This window comes from Homarus americanus, unplaced genomic scaffold (genome assembly GCF_018991925.1).
Source record: "Homarus americanus isolate GMGI-L3 unplaced genomic scaffold, GMGI_Hamer_2.0 scaffold58361, whole genome shotgun sequence".
In the NCBI taxonomy this organism is placed as follows: domain Eukaryota; kingdom Metazoa; phylum Arthropoda; class Malacostraca; order Decapoda; family Nephropidae; genus Homarus; species Homarus americanus.
Genome location: NW_024721972.1, coordinates 128,710 through 141,977, shown reverse-complemented (window position 1 = coordinate 141,977; position 13,268 = coordinate 128,710). Strand labels below are relative to the sequence as shown.

Genomic DNA, 13,268 nt, shown 5'->3' with positions numbered 1-13,268 from the left:
CATACGGTGTGTAGTGGGCGAGGCTGGGGAACGGATGCATGACTGGTCGGTCGTGGAATCCGGATAATCGCGTATGCGAGTCTCAGGCAGAAGATGCGGAAATAACTCACCGGTTAAGTAATGGCCCCCGTTAGTAATGTCCTCCGGTTAATGTGGCTCCTTGGTTAATGTGGCTCCTGGTTAATGTGGTAAACTTGTTAATGTGGCGAACTGGTTAAGTTAGGTTAGGTTAGTTAAGGTCAGGTTAGTTAAGGTCAGGTTAGTTAAGGTCAGGTTAGTTAAGGTCAAGTTAAGTTAGGTTAGGTAAGGTCAGATCAGGTCAGGTTAGGTTTGGTTAGTTTAGGTCAGGTCAGGTTATGTTAGGTTAGTTAAGGTGATTAGGTTAGGTTAGGTTAGTTAAGGTCAGGTCAGGTTGAGTTGGTTGTTGGCCACTCATGGTCAAGGTTAAGCATTATGTAAACAAATAAAACTCAACTCACTCCTGTGTGCGTGAGAGCGAAGTGAAGGACACACACACACACACACACACACACACACACACACCGAGGCTGGGGGGGGTAGAGGTGTCAGCTGGTGGCCCTGGGGGAGGCTGTCTGGTCCAGCAGGTTGATGCTACTACTACCTCTCTCTCCCTCCTTCCTTCCCTCCCTCCCTCTCCCTCTCACCCTCTCCCTCCCTCCTCCCTCTCCACCCCTCCCCTCCTCCCTCTCCACCCTCTCCCACCCTCTCCTCCCTCCCCTCTCCTCCCTCCCTCTCTCCACCCCTCTCCTTCCCTCCCCTCCCTCCTCCTCCCTCCCCTCCCCTCCCTCCCCTCCCTCCCTCCCTCCCTCCCTCCCTCCCTCCCCTCCCCTCACCTCCCTCCCTCCCTCCCCTCTCCACCCTCTCCTTCCCTCTCCCTCCCTCCCCTCCTCACCCTCTCCCTCCCTCCCTCCCTCCCTCCCCTCCCCTCCCTCCCCTCACCTCCCTCCCTCCCCTCTCCCACCCTCTCCTTCCCTCCCCTCCCTCCCCTCCCTCCCCTCCCTCTCATCCCTTCCTCCTCCTCCCCTCTCCTCCTCCCTCCCTCCTCCCTCCCTCACTCCTCTCCTCCCCTCCCCTCCCCTCTCCCCTCCCTCCTCCCCTCTCCCTCCCCTCCCCTCCCCTCCACTACCCTCCCACTCCCCTACCTCCCTCCCCTCCTCTCCCTCTCCCTCCCCTCCCCTCTCCCCTCCCTCCCTCCTCCCTCCTCTCCCTCCCCTCCCCTCCCTCCACTCCCCTCTCCCTCCCCTACCCTCCCTCCCTACTCCCTCCCTCCCCTCCCCTCCCTCTCCCTCCCCTCCCCCTCCCTCCCCTCCCCTCCCTCTCCCTCCCCTCCCTCCCTCCCCTCCCCTCCCCCTCCCCTCCTCCCCTCCACTCCCCTCCCTCCCCTCCCCACCCCTCCCTCCCCTCCCTACCCTCCCCCCTCCCCTCCCCTCCCTACTCTCCCTCCCCTCCCCTCCCTCTCTCCCCCTCCCATTCCCTCCCTCCCCTCTCTCTCCCCTCCCACCCTCCCCCTCCCTCCCCTCCTCCCCTCCCTCCTCCCTCCCCTCTCCCTCCCCTCCACTCCCTCCCTCCCCTCCCATTCCCCCTCCACTCCCCTCCACTCCTCCTCCCTCCCCTCCCCTCCCCTCCCTCCCCTCCCTCCCCTCCTCCCCTCCCTCCCTCCTCCCCTCCCACTCCCCCTCTCCCCTCCCCTCCCCTCCCCTCCCCTCCCTCCCCCTCCCCTCCCCTCCCCTCCCCCCTCCCACTTCCCTCCCTCCCCTCCCCTCCCCTCCCTCCCCTCCCCTCCCCTCCCCTCCCTCCCTTCCCCTCCCTCCCCTCCCCTCCCTCCCCTCCCTCTCCCTCCCCCTCCTCCCTCCCACCCCCCCTCCCCTCCCCTCTCTCCCCTCCCTACCCCTCCCTCCCCTCTTCTCCCCTCCCTCCCCTCCCTCCCCTCTCCCTCCCCTCCCCTCCCTCTCCCTCCCCTCCCTCCCCTCCCTCCCCTCCTTCCCCTCCCTACCCTCCCTCCCCTCCCTCCCTCTCCCACTCCCCTCCCCTACCCTCCCTCCCCTCCCTCCCCTCTCCTTCACCCTCCCACTTCCTTCCCTCCCTCCCTCCCCTCCCTCCCTCCCCTCCCCCTCCCTCCCCCCCTTCCCTCCCCCTCCCCTCCACTTCCCTCCCCTCCCTCCCCTCCCCTCCCCTCCCTCCCCTCCCTCCCCTCCCTCCCCTCCACTTCCCTCCCTCCCCTCCCCTCCCCCCCCCTCCCCTCCCTCCCTCCCCTCCCTCCCCTCCACTTCCCTCCCTCCCCTCCCTCCCCCACTCCCTCCCTCCCCTCCCTTCCCTCCCTCCCCCTCCCCTCCCTCCCCTCCCCCCTCCCTATCTTCATTCCTCCCCTCCCCTCCCCTCCCTCCCTCCTCCCTCTCCCTACCCTCCCTCCCCTCTCCCTCCCCTCCCTCCCCCCCTCCACTTCCCTCCCCTTCCCTCCCTCCCCCTCCCTCCCCTCCCCTCCCCTCCACTTCCCTCCACTCCCTCCCCTCCCCTCCCTCCCTCCCCTCCCCTCCCTCCCCTCCCCTCCCCTCCCCTCCCCTCCCTCCCTCCCCTCCCCTCCCCTCTCTCCTTCCCTACCCTCCCTCCCCTCCCTCCCCTCACTCTCCTTCCTTCCTCCCTTCCCTCCCTTCCCTCCTCCCCTCCCTCTCCCTCCCCTCCCCTCCCTTCCCTCCACTTCCCTCCACTTCCCTCCCTCCCCTCCACTTCCCTCCACTCCCCTCCCTCCCTCCCTCCCTCACTTCCTCCACTACCCCTCCACTTCCCTCCCTTCCTCCTCCCCTCCACTCCCTCCCATCCCCCCTCCACTTCCCTCACCCCACCCCTCCCACTTCCCTCCACTTCCCTCCCTCCCCTCCCCTCCCCTCCCTCTCCCTCCCCTCCCTACCCTCCACTCCCCTCCCCTCCCCTCCCACTTCCCTCCCCTCCCCCTCCCACCCCTCCCCTCCCTCCCTTCCCTCCCTCCCCTCCCTCTCCCACCCCCCTTCCCTCCCTCCTCTCCCTCCCCTCCCTCCCCTCCCCTCCCTCCCCTCCCTCCCCTCCCTCCCCTCCCTCTCCCCTCCCCTCCCTTCTCCCACTTCCCTCCCTTCCCTCCCTTCCCTCCTTCCCTCCCTACCTCCCACTTCCCTCCCTTCCTCCACTTCCCTCTCCCTCCCACTCCCTCCACTTCCCTCCCTCCCCTCCCTACCTTCCCTCCCTCCTCCCCCTCCCTCCCCTCCTCCCCTCCTCCTCACTCCCCTCCACTCCCTCCCTCCCTCTCCCCTCCCCTCCACTTTACTCCCACTTCCCTCCACTTCCCTCCTCCCCTCCACTACCCTCCTCCCCTCCCTCCCTCCCCTCCCCTCCCCCTCCTCCCTCCCTCCCTCCCTCCCCTCCCTCCCTCTCCCTCCCTCCCACTCCCTCCACTTCCCTCCACTTCCCTCCCTCCCTCCCTCCCCTCTACTCCTCTCTCCTCCTTCTTCTCATCTCTCCTCACATCCTTGCCCTCCTGTGTGCATCCATCTGTTGCCTCCTCCTCCTCTCCTTTCCCCCTTCTCCTTTCCCCCTTCCTCCTTTCCCCCCTTCCTCCTTTCCTCCTTTTCCCTTTTCCTCCTCAGCCTTCCACGTTTAGTCCTCCACTTCTTCCTCCCCTCCTCCTCCTCTTCCTCCCCTCCTGCAGGTCTCTCTCTCTCTCTCTCTCTCTCTCTCTCTCTCTCTCTCTCTCTCTCTCTCTCTTCTCTCTCTCTCTCTCTCTCTCCTCTTTACTATTTTTAACCATATATTTCTTGTAAATTATCTACTTGATTTTGTTGTTGTTGTTATTGTTTGGTTATTATTATTATTATTATATTGTTATTGTTATTATAACTGTACGAGTATTATATTGCGCCTCTTGCACTGTAACACCTGTAATGGTCGCCTCATACCTTACCTCTCATATCTCCCTCATTACTGCCCCTTACCTCTCATATCTCCCTCATTACTGCCTCTTACCTCTCATATCTCCTCATTACTACCCCTTACCTCTCCTTATCTCCCCTCATTACCCCATACCTCTCATATTTCCTCATTTCTGCCCTTACCTCTCATATCTCCCTCATTACTGCCCCTTACCTCATATCTCCCCTCATTACTGCCCCTTACCTCTCACTATCTCCTCATTACTGCCTTACCTCTCATATCTCATTCTGCCCTTCCTCATATCTCTCATTACTGCCCTTACCTCTCTATCTCCCTCATTACTGCCCCTTACCTCTCATATCTCCCCTCATTACTGCCCTTACCTCTCATATCTCCCCTCATTACTGCCTTACCTCTCATATCTCCTCATTACTGCCCTTACCTCATATCCCTCATTACTGCCCCTTACCTCTCATATCTCTCCCTCTTTTGCCCTTACCTCTCATATCTCCCTCATCTGCCCCTTTACCTCTCCTATCTCCTCATTACTGCCCCTTACCTCTCATATCTCCTCATTCCCCTTACCTCTCCTTATCTCCTCATTACTGCCTTACCTCCTTATCTCTCATTGCTGCCCTTACCTCTCGTATCTCCTCATTACTGCCCCTTACCTCTCATATCCCCTCATTACTGCCCCTTACCTCTCATATCTCCCTCATTATTGCCCCTCCCTCTCCTTATCTCCTCATTACCCTTGCCTCCTCATGTCTCCCTCATTCACCCCAGCTCACCTCATTGCAGCCCACCCCCCCTCCCACAACCCGCCAGACTATGGGAAAATCAGACAGGTGGCAGACCTCACCCTCGGGTGCTCTTGTGGGCCTTAAACCGGATGCAACTTCTAAGTGGAATATGACCCTGATGTTCCCAAGTTTTAAGGGTTATTATGCGTGAACGTGGCTGTGTGGGTTGGGTTCTAAAAGCGCGTTGGGAGAATCTTTCATTATTTCATCACTGGCCTGTCCTGTCCTATCCCTGAGGCCAAGAAGAATAAAAAAAAACATGCTGACTCCTGCCGCCATCGACACTTACTATCACTACCCTACGCCTCCCCCCAACTACCACCACTATCATCATCGCCTTCTCTCCTTCACACCCCTCCTCATCTCTCTCTGTCTCTCTTATTTCGGTCAGGACCTTCTCCTCTCCTCTGTAGGACGAATCAAACTGAGCCATCGACCACTGTCACGTGAAAACACTCGTCCTTCTTCCATTAAACTTTTAAAGCCTTCTGATGCCTGTGTATAAATGTTGTTTATATGCTGAGTCCACGTTAAGCCATTGCAGGTTCAGAAGATAGGTGGTCCCCCTGGTCACTGTGTTGCTAATAGTGGGGCCGCAAGAGGTAGGGTAGGGCAGGGAGAGGTAGGGTAGGGCAGGGAGAGGTGGGAGAAGCAGGGAGAGGTTGGGAGAAGCAGGGGGGTGGCAGAAAGGAAGGGGAGGCAAGATGAAGCGAACAATAACAATAAGTGGTGGTGTTATTCCTGGTCTTGTTGGGTGACTTTGTTCATGCTCTCTCTCTCTCTCTCTCTCTCTCTCTCTCTCTCTCTCTCTCCTCGCCTTTTTTCTACTTTTTATCCATTATATCCAATTGGTTTTTATAATTTCCTGTCTACTCAAGGTAGTAGTAGTTATTTCAGTTGGTTAGGTTAGGTTTGGGTTGGGTTTGGGGTGGGTTGGGTTGGGTTGGGTTGGGGTGGGTTGGGGTGGGTTGGATGGAGTTGGGTTGGGTTGGGTTAGGTGGGTTGGATGGGTGGTGGGTTAGTTAGGTTGGGTTAGGTTAGGTTGTCTCAATATTATTATTTTGTCAGTGATTGTGTCTATTTTTCTTAGAAATTCTGGTAAATAATAATAATAATATTTATTATTATTATTATTATTATTATTATTAGTAGTAGTAGTTATGAATGCCGCATAGATCTGCGGCTCAACTAATCCAAACAGATAGGATAGCTACTATGTATTAGGATATTTAATATTAAGGTAATAAAATGTTGGCGAAGGTGTGGCTATTGGTGGAGGCTGGGCTAACAGCAGTATTAGTAGCAGCAGTAGTAAGACAGCAGTAATGGGAGCAGCAGCCAGTAAGTAGCAGCAGCAGTAGTAACAGCAGCAGTAGTAGCAGCAGTAGTAGGGAGCAGCAGTGATGAAGACAGCAGTGGTGGCAGCAGCAGTGGTAGCAGCAGCAGTGGTAACAGCAGCAGTAGTAGCAGCAGCAGTGAGTGAGACAGCGGTGAGTAGGGCGGCAGTGATGGGGCAGCAGCGGTGATGGCAGCAGCAGTGGTGGCAGCAGCGTGGTGGCAGCAACAGTAGTAGCAGCAGCAGTGGAGCAGGCAACAGTGGTAAGACGGCAGCAGTGGTAACGGTGGTCGCAGCAGCGATGGTGGCAACAGCAGTGGTAGAGACGGCAGCAGTGGTGGCGGCAGCAGTAGTTGGCGGCGAGCAGTGGTAGCAGCAGCAGTAGGTGGGAACGACGGTGGTGGGAACGGCAGTGGTAGCGGCAGCAGTGGTAGCAGCAGCGGTGGTGGAGCAGCAGTGGTAGAACGGCGATAGTAGCAACGGCAGTGGTAGCAGCAGCGGTGGTAGGAGCAACAGCAGTGATGAGGACGGCAGTGGTAGGGCGGGATGGGGAGCAGCGGTGATGGGAGGGCAGCGGTGAACGGCAGCGGTAGCAACAGCAGCAGTAGTAGCAGCAGTAGCAACAGCAGCAGTGGTGGCAGTGGCAGCAGTGGTAACAGTGGTAGTAGTAGCAACAGCAGTAGTAGTAGCAGCAGTGGCAGCAGTGGCAGCAGTAGCAGCAATGGCAGCAGCAGTAACAGTAGTAGTGACAGCAGCAGTAGCGGTAGTAGTAGTAGTGTCTCTCTCCCTCCCCGTGGTGACCTCTCCACTCACCACAGTTTTTTTAATTTAACAATTTATTGACAGCTTGTAGTACAGTTTGCCTCTTCTGAGTAATTCAGTCAGGTCTTGACGGTGGTATCACTTCTCTACAGTGTTAACTTCTCGGAAGCTTGTCCGTCCGTCCGTGTTTTTGTGGTCGTCCGTTATTCGTCGTGCAGTTGTTTTTGGTTCCCTCTCTCTCTCTCCCCTCCCTCTCTCCTTCCATCTCTCCCTTCCTCCTTCTCCCCTCCGTCCCCCCCTCTCTTTCTCTCCTTCCTCCTCTCTTTCCTTTCTTCCCTTTCTCTTACTCCTCTATCTTTCCCTCCTCTCCCTTCCTCTCCCCCTCTCCTTCTTCCCTCCCGCTCTCTCCTTCCTACTCCTCTTTTTCCTCCCTCCTCCATCTCGTCCTCTTCATTCTCCCCTCTCTTTCTCTTCCCCTCCTCCCCTCTCCCCTCTCCCCCCTCCCTCCCTCCTCTCCCCCTCTCCCCCCCCTCCCACGTTCTTTTTCCGTCTTTCCCAACTTCCTCCTTCCTAGAAATCTCTTTGGCTACTTCTTTCTTCCTTCCTTCCTTCCTTCCCTTCTTACTTCCTTCCCATCATCCCCCTCCATCCTCCTTCCCCTCTTATTCCCCCCTTCCCCCCTCCTCCTTCCTTCTTTCTTCCTCCTTTTCTCCTCCTCATTCATTCTCCTCCTTCATTCCCCTCCTCCTTCCTCGCTTCCTTCTTCCTCATTCTCCTCTTTCTTTTTTCCTTCCTCTTACCTTCCACCCTGTTCACTTCCACATCTCTCTCTCTCTCTCTCTCTCTCTCTCTCTCTCTCTCTCTCTCTCTCTCACACACACACACACACACACACACACACACACACACACAGCTCATGCTTAGAACCAGGCGTTAGTCTCTTGGTGTAAGACGTAAAGCACCGCCCCTTACCAGTGAGTGAGCTGCCCTGTGTGGTGGCAGCAGCACAAGTTGTGGTTTGGGCGGGTTGGGTTGGGTTTAGTTAGGGTTGGGTTAAGTTGGGTTGGGTTAGGTTAAGTTTGGTTAAGTTAGGTTAATTTATGTTAGGTTGGGTTGGTTGAGTTAGGTTAGGTAGGCCACCGGGCGTGTGAAGGGCTGCTGTGTCATAAGTCTGGTTGGTTTCCTGCGGAGTTGTCAGGGATTATACCTGCAGTGGTAGGGGCAGTGTGGTGGGGTGTGATGGTAGGCAGTGTGAGGGTGGGGTGCAGTGGTAGGGGCAGTGTGAGGTGGGGGTGCAGTGGGAGGGGCAGTGTGAGGTGGGGTGCAGTGGTAGGGGCAGTGTGGTGGGGTGCAGTGGGAGGGGCAGTGTGGTGGGGGTGCAGTGGTAGGGGCAGTGTGAGGTGGGGTGCAGTGGTAGGCAGTGTGAGGTGGGGTGCAGTGGGAGGCAGTGTGAGGGTGGGGTGCAGTGTAGGGCAGTGTGGGGGTGGGGTGCAGTGGAGGGGCAGTGTGAGGGTGGGGTGCAGTGTGGGGGCAGTGTGAGGTGGGGTGCAGTGGGGAGGGCAGTGTGAGGGTGGGGAGTGGAGGGTGGGGTGCAGTGAGGGTGGGGTGCAGTGGGAGGGCAGTGTGAGGTGGGGGTGCAGTGGGAGGGGCAGTGGGGTGGGGTGCAGTGTGGGGTGGGGTGCAGTGTGGGGTGGGGCAGACGAGTTGAAGGACAGGGGAAAGATGAGGAGAGGACGAACAAGTACGACTTGCCAAAGCCCTTGTGGGAAGAGGCTGGTTGGCTGATTGAACTGGATGGCTGACTGACTGGCTGGTTGGCTGACTGGCTGGTTGGGCGGCTGAATGGTTGGCTGGCTGGCTGGTTGGGCGGCTGAATGGTTGGCTGGCTGGCTGGTTGGGCGGCTGGATGGTTGGCTGGGTGACTATCTGGCTGGTTGACTGGCCGTCTGGCTGGCTGGCTGGCTGATTGAACTGGATGGTTGTCTGACTGGCTGGTTGGGCGGCTGAATGGTTGGCTGACTGGCTGGTTGGGCGGCAGAATGGTTGGCTGGCTGGCTGGCTGGGCGGCTGAATGGTTGGCTGGCTGGCTGGCTGGGCGGCAGAATGGTTGGCTGGCTGGCTGGTTGGGCGGCTGAATGGTTGGCTGGCTGCAGGAGGGGGTAAGCGTGACTAGTATCTCCTGACCTCGCTGACGGTAGAGGATCCACACTCAGTCTTTCCTTCTCTCAGTATACCTCCCTGCTATCACCATGGAGACCCGGGGTGTACTATAACTTTCTTCCTTCCGTCTGTCTCTCTCTCTGGCATCACCGCTCCTTCATGTTTCGCCACCGCACTAAACTATAGCGCATGATACGCACTTTAGCATCTTCGCCTGGCTACCGTTCGCCCGGCCTGTGCTCTCACTGGCGCTGCTGCTCGTGTCGTTGAGAACATGTGACCAGACAGGATGGAAGGTATTGTTTACATGGAGTGGTTTTATTGTGTTGAATGTCAGACCTGGCATCGTTCGTGACGCCAGGTCAGGCTGTTGGGGGTCTTGTATGGCCCGATTGATATTGAAACAGTTTATTTAGCCAGAAAAACACAGATACAGAGGGTTTTTTACGGGGATTAGCCCACCCAGGCACAGGTCATTGACCCACATCGGGGCCTGGGGGCGAAATGTAATAATAATAATAATAATAATAATAATAATAATAATAATAATAATAATAATAATAATAAAGAAACCGCAAAGAAAAATCAAAAGTGAGAAACAATATATGTATGTTGTGTTGTCAATACAGTATTAAGAGAAACAAATGAGACCTGCAATTGGGTAAATGAGGCAGACAGTCAGATCATCAACCTGGGAATTGGTCACAATTTTCGTGATGCCATGTGGTAGCAATAACAATATTAACATGGCTGAGCCAGTTGAGAGCCTGAGCTCTCTTTTAGGCACCTGATATATACTATACATTTATCTCAAGGAAGTATTATGTAACATTTAGTATCATCTGGAATAGTACAATAGCATGGTGGTAATAAGAACATCTCATAATGTTACCACAGTTATCACTTATATATTTATTTATTTATTTATTTGTTTACATTTATATTATAAGTATATACATAGTTTACAGTAGAGTTGATATACATTAATATGATAAGGAGGAAGCAAATATATAATTATTGCAATGGAAATTTATATCTACGTGACAATATATGATACAATGGTTTTGGTGGTACAATAAAAATACGAACATAAAGAAAGTGTTACAAAAAATATTAATACTTAGACAACAGATATTTTTAAAGAGATGATTTAAAGGAAGGGAGCGTAGTCTAGCCCCCTTCCTCTTTCTCTCTCTCTCCTTCCCTCTCCATCTCCTTTCTGGCCTCCTCCTTCAAGATACATCCTCCCTCCCTCTTCCTCTCTTCCTCTCCTTCATCTCTCCTTCGCTCCTTACTTTTCACCCTATTCCCGTTCCCTCTCTCCCTTCCCCCGTCCTTTCGACCTGTCTCTTTTCTCTCTCCGTCTCTCTACTTCCCTCCCTCTCGGTCTCTCCCAATCACTTAACAACTATCTCTCTCAGGGCGCTACCTGGGGTGTCGCCTACGAACTAACAGGAGAAGCCGCCCTTCACTACCTGGAGACTCGGGAGGTGTCCTTGGGAGGCTACGCCACCAACGTCGTCACCTTCTTCCCCAAGGACGCCGCCGTCAACCCCTTCCCCGTGTTGCTCTATATCGCCACGCCCTCCTCGCAGGAGTGGGCAGGCCAGGCGCCTCTACACGAGATAGCTACTCAGATCACTCAGTGCTCTGGGCCCTCAGGTGAGTGTCTGTCTGTACACGTCTGTTTGTACGTCTCTCTGTCTGTGTCTGTATATATGTCTGTCTGTCAGTTGTTTACACACACACACACACACACACACACACACACACACACACACACACTACAACTACTACTACTACTACTACTTTGCTATGGCATAAAGATATGAGTTATTAAGGATGTCACCTAGGTTGGTGAGATATGAGGTGACTAAAGAGGCCGATACGGGACTGGCAGGGTAGATCACAGAAGTTGCATATGTGGAGGGCTACATCTAGTGCGGGAGGGGCGACGGCAGCGTCTTTCCGGCGTTGGCGCTTGTCTGCCTCGGTATGTAGTTCGGCTAACTCGAAAGTATTTATACTTTCTTGTGTGGTGCTCCTCCAAGCGTTACGGTGTGGAGTGATCGTCTTCCAGGTGAGGGGGTCGATTTGGCACTTTTTCAGGTTTATCTTATGACTATCCTTATAACTCTTCAGTTGCCCGTCACCATTACGTCTCTATTCGTTAGATGACTGCAAATTAGCGGCTTTGGCAGTCTAACTGGTCGTCCATGCGGGTAACATGGCCAGTCCAACGTAGTTGTTCGTGGATAGTGAAAGCCTCGATGCTCGGAGGATGGAACGTAGACTACGTTGGTGAAAGTTTTCAAGTGCCTTGAGGTGCCTCCTAAGGTGACCTATAAGCCGCAGCGCCATATATCAGGTGAAGGACCACCGTCTGATATAAGGCGTGCAACTTGTAGATAATTTCCAGCTCCCCACAGTGAAGACACACGGTTTCGGAGGCTCGTTAAAGGTTTGAGATGCACATCTGATCAGATGTTGAATCTCTTCATCGATGTCCGCGGTGGTGACAGGTGAGCCAAGATACTGAAAAATGGGTAACATTAGAAAGCGGTAGTATCGTTAAGCTGGATGGATGGTGGAGGTGTGGCTTGAACCAGGGCAGGTTTAAAGAGAATCTGAGTCTTACGTACATTCACCTCAAGACCGAAGTGTGCATTCGCATTCGCGTAGGTGTTCACAGGATCTCCTCTGGTCGCGTTCAGTGTGAGCGACAAGGGTGAGGTCGTTCGCATACTGAAGTTCGTAATGGAAGCTGCCGACACCTTTGTTCTGCCTGAAATCGTCTTATGCTGAAAGACCTTCATCTGGTCCCGGATGTCCATCCAGCCGGCTAAATTCGCATTGGCACGAGTAAGGAAGGCAGCCAGGAAATGAAAAGAGAGTTGGTGCCAGTATGCACTTTTGTTTGACCCCCGTTTGATGGGGAAGAATTTGACTGGGTGCCATTGCAGGACACTGCCGTTTATGCCATCGTGAAGTTGCCTCTGGCTGTAATGGTGATGAATTTGGTGGGCAGCCAAAACGGCTGAGGGTCCGACTCAGAGGGCCTCCCTGTTGACTGAGTCGAAGGCCTTGGTTAGGTTGATGAAAGTCATGTACACACGTCACGATGTTATTCTCTGCACTTTCCTGTATCTGATGGGCAGCAAAAATCATGAAACTGGCGCGCCGTGGTGCCATGATGGCCCAAAGCCACATTGAAATTCTGGGAGGAAGCCTGCCCAGAAAGTCTGTTTAGGGAGGATTCCGCGATAATTCTGCTAGCTGCTGGTGGCTGGTGCAGCGAGATCCTGCTGTAGTTGCCACAGCTGACCGGCCCCCTTGTTTTTATAAATAGCTGACGATGGAGGCGTCTTTTAAGAGCTTTTCCATATATTCTCCAGGAGAGAGTGGAGACGCCTGGTAAGCAGAGTGTCCTTCTGCTTTATACACCTTTGGCTGGGATTCATCAGGCCCTGGTGTTTTGTTATTTCAGTTGCTTGATGGCAGTAGCGCTACCTCATCCAGGGATGGTGGATAGCTGGAGGTGGGTCAGCTCTGATGCTGAGGGACCTGCTGGGTACAGATATCCACATTGGTACTTTGTTGAGCAATGAATGGTAGGGGTTTCTTCCAGTGATTCAGGAGGCCTTTCATCTATACTCATGGAGTTACCGTCGGATGGCGGAGAGGGGTTGCACCCAATTAGCGATTTGCCCATAAAATGTTTAAGTGGAATTGAAAAATTCGCATCTTGTGCTGATCTGCAAATTCTTTTTGTGCTTCACATGCTTTTATTTTAAACAGTCGTTCTTTAGATTGTGAAGCCCTTGCTGCCGCTTTATTTTTGCGGAAGGTATCAGCTTCTTTGGCCTGGAGATCGAGGTTGTTTTTGCCAGTCAGTTACAGCAGCACGTTTATCATCGATGAGTACTTTTGGATTGCTGGTCATTTCTCTATCAAACCAGTCCTGTGTATTATTTTGATCTGCCGAGGGTCTCGCAGGTTTTTGTCATAACAGTATAAGAGATCCCATTCGACACTGGGATTTGGGTTGTTTGTTGTTAGGTTGTTTTATCAGCCCATGTTCGAGCTGCTCTCTGAAAGCAGGTGCTACCACCGATCCTCCAGACGCTTAGTGTTAAAAACCCTTCTGCAGGCTTGCTGCCTTCGCCGTTTTAGGCGACGTGAAGTGAGAGTTATTCTGACGAGCCGATGATCAGCGTGTCACAGGCGGTCTGAGCACGATGGCTCGGGTGATGAGGACATCTCGGCGATCTCTTTCTCTGACAATTATG

General features: G+C 54.5%; 1 protein-coding gene across 1 annotated transcript in view; it reads left to right on the top strand.

Annotated features, from left to right (window-relative positions):
- The window catches only part of LOC121861906 (putative glutathione-specific gamma-glutamylcyclotransferase 2), an 87,402-nt gene that overhangs the window by 68,875 nt on the left and 5,259 nt on the right, over positions 1–13,268 (top strand). The window contains exon 4 of the mRNA XM_042359794.1: positions 10,401–10,641. Coding sequence (XP_042215728.1) covers positions 10,401–10,641 — 241 coding nt within the window. The remainder of the gene's footprint in view (positions 1–10,400; positions 10,642–13,268) is intronic.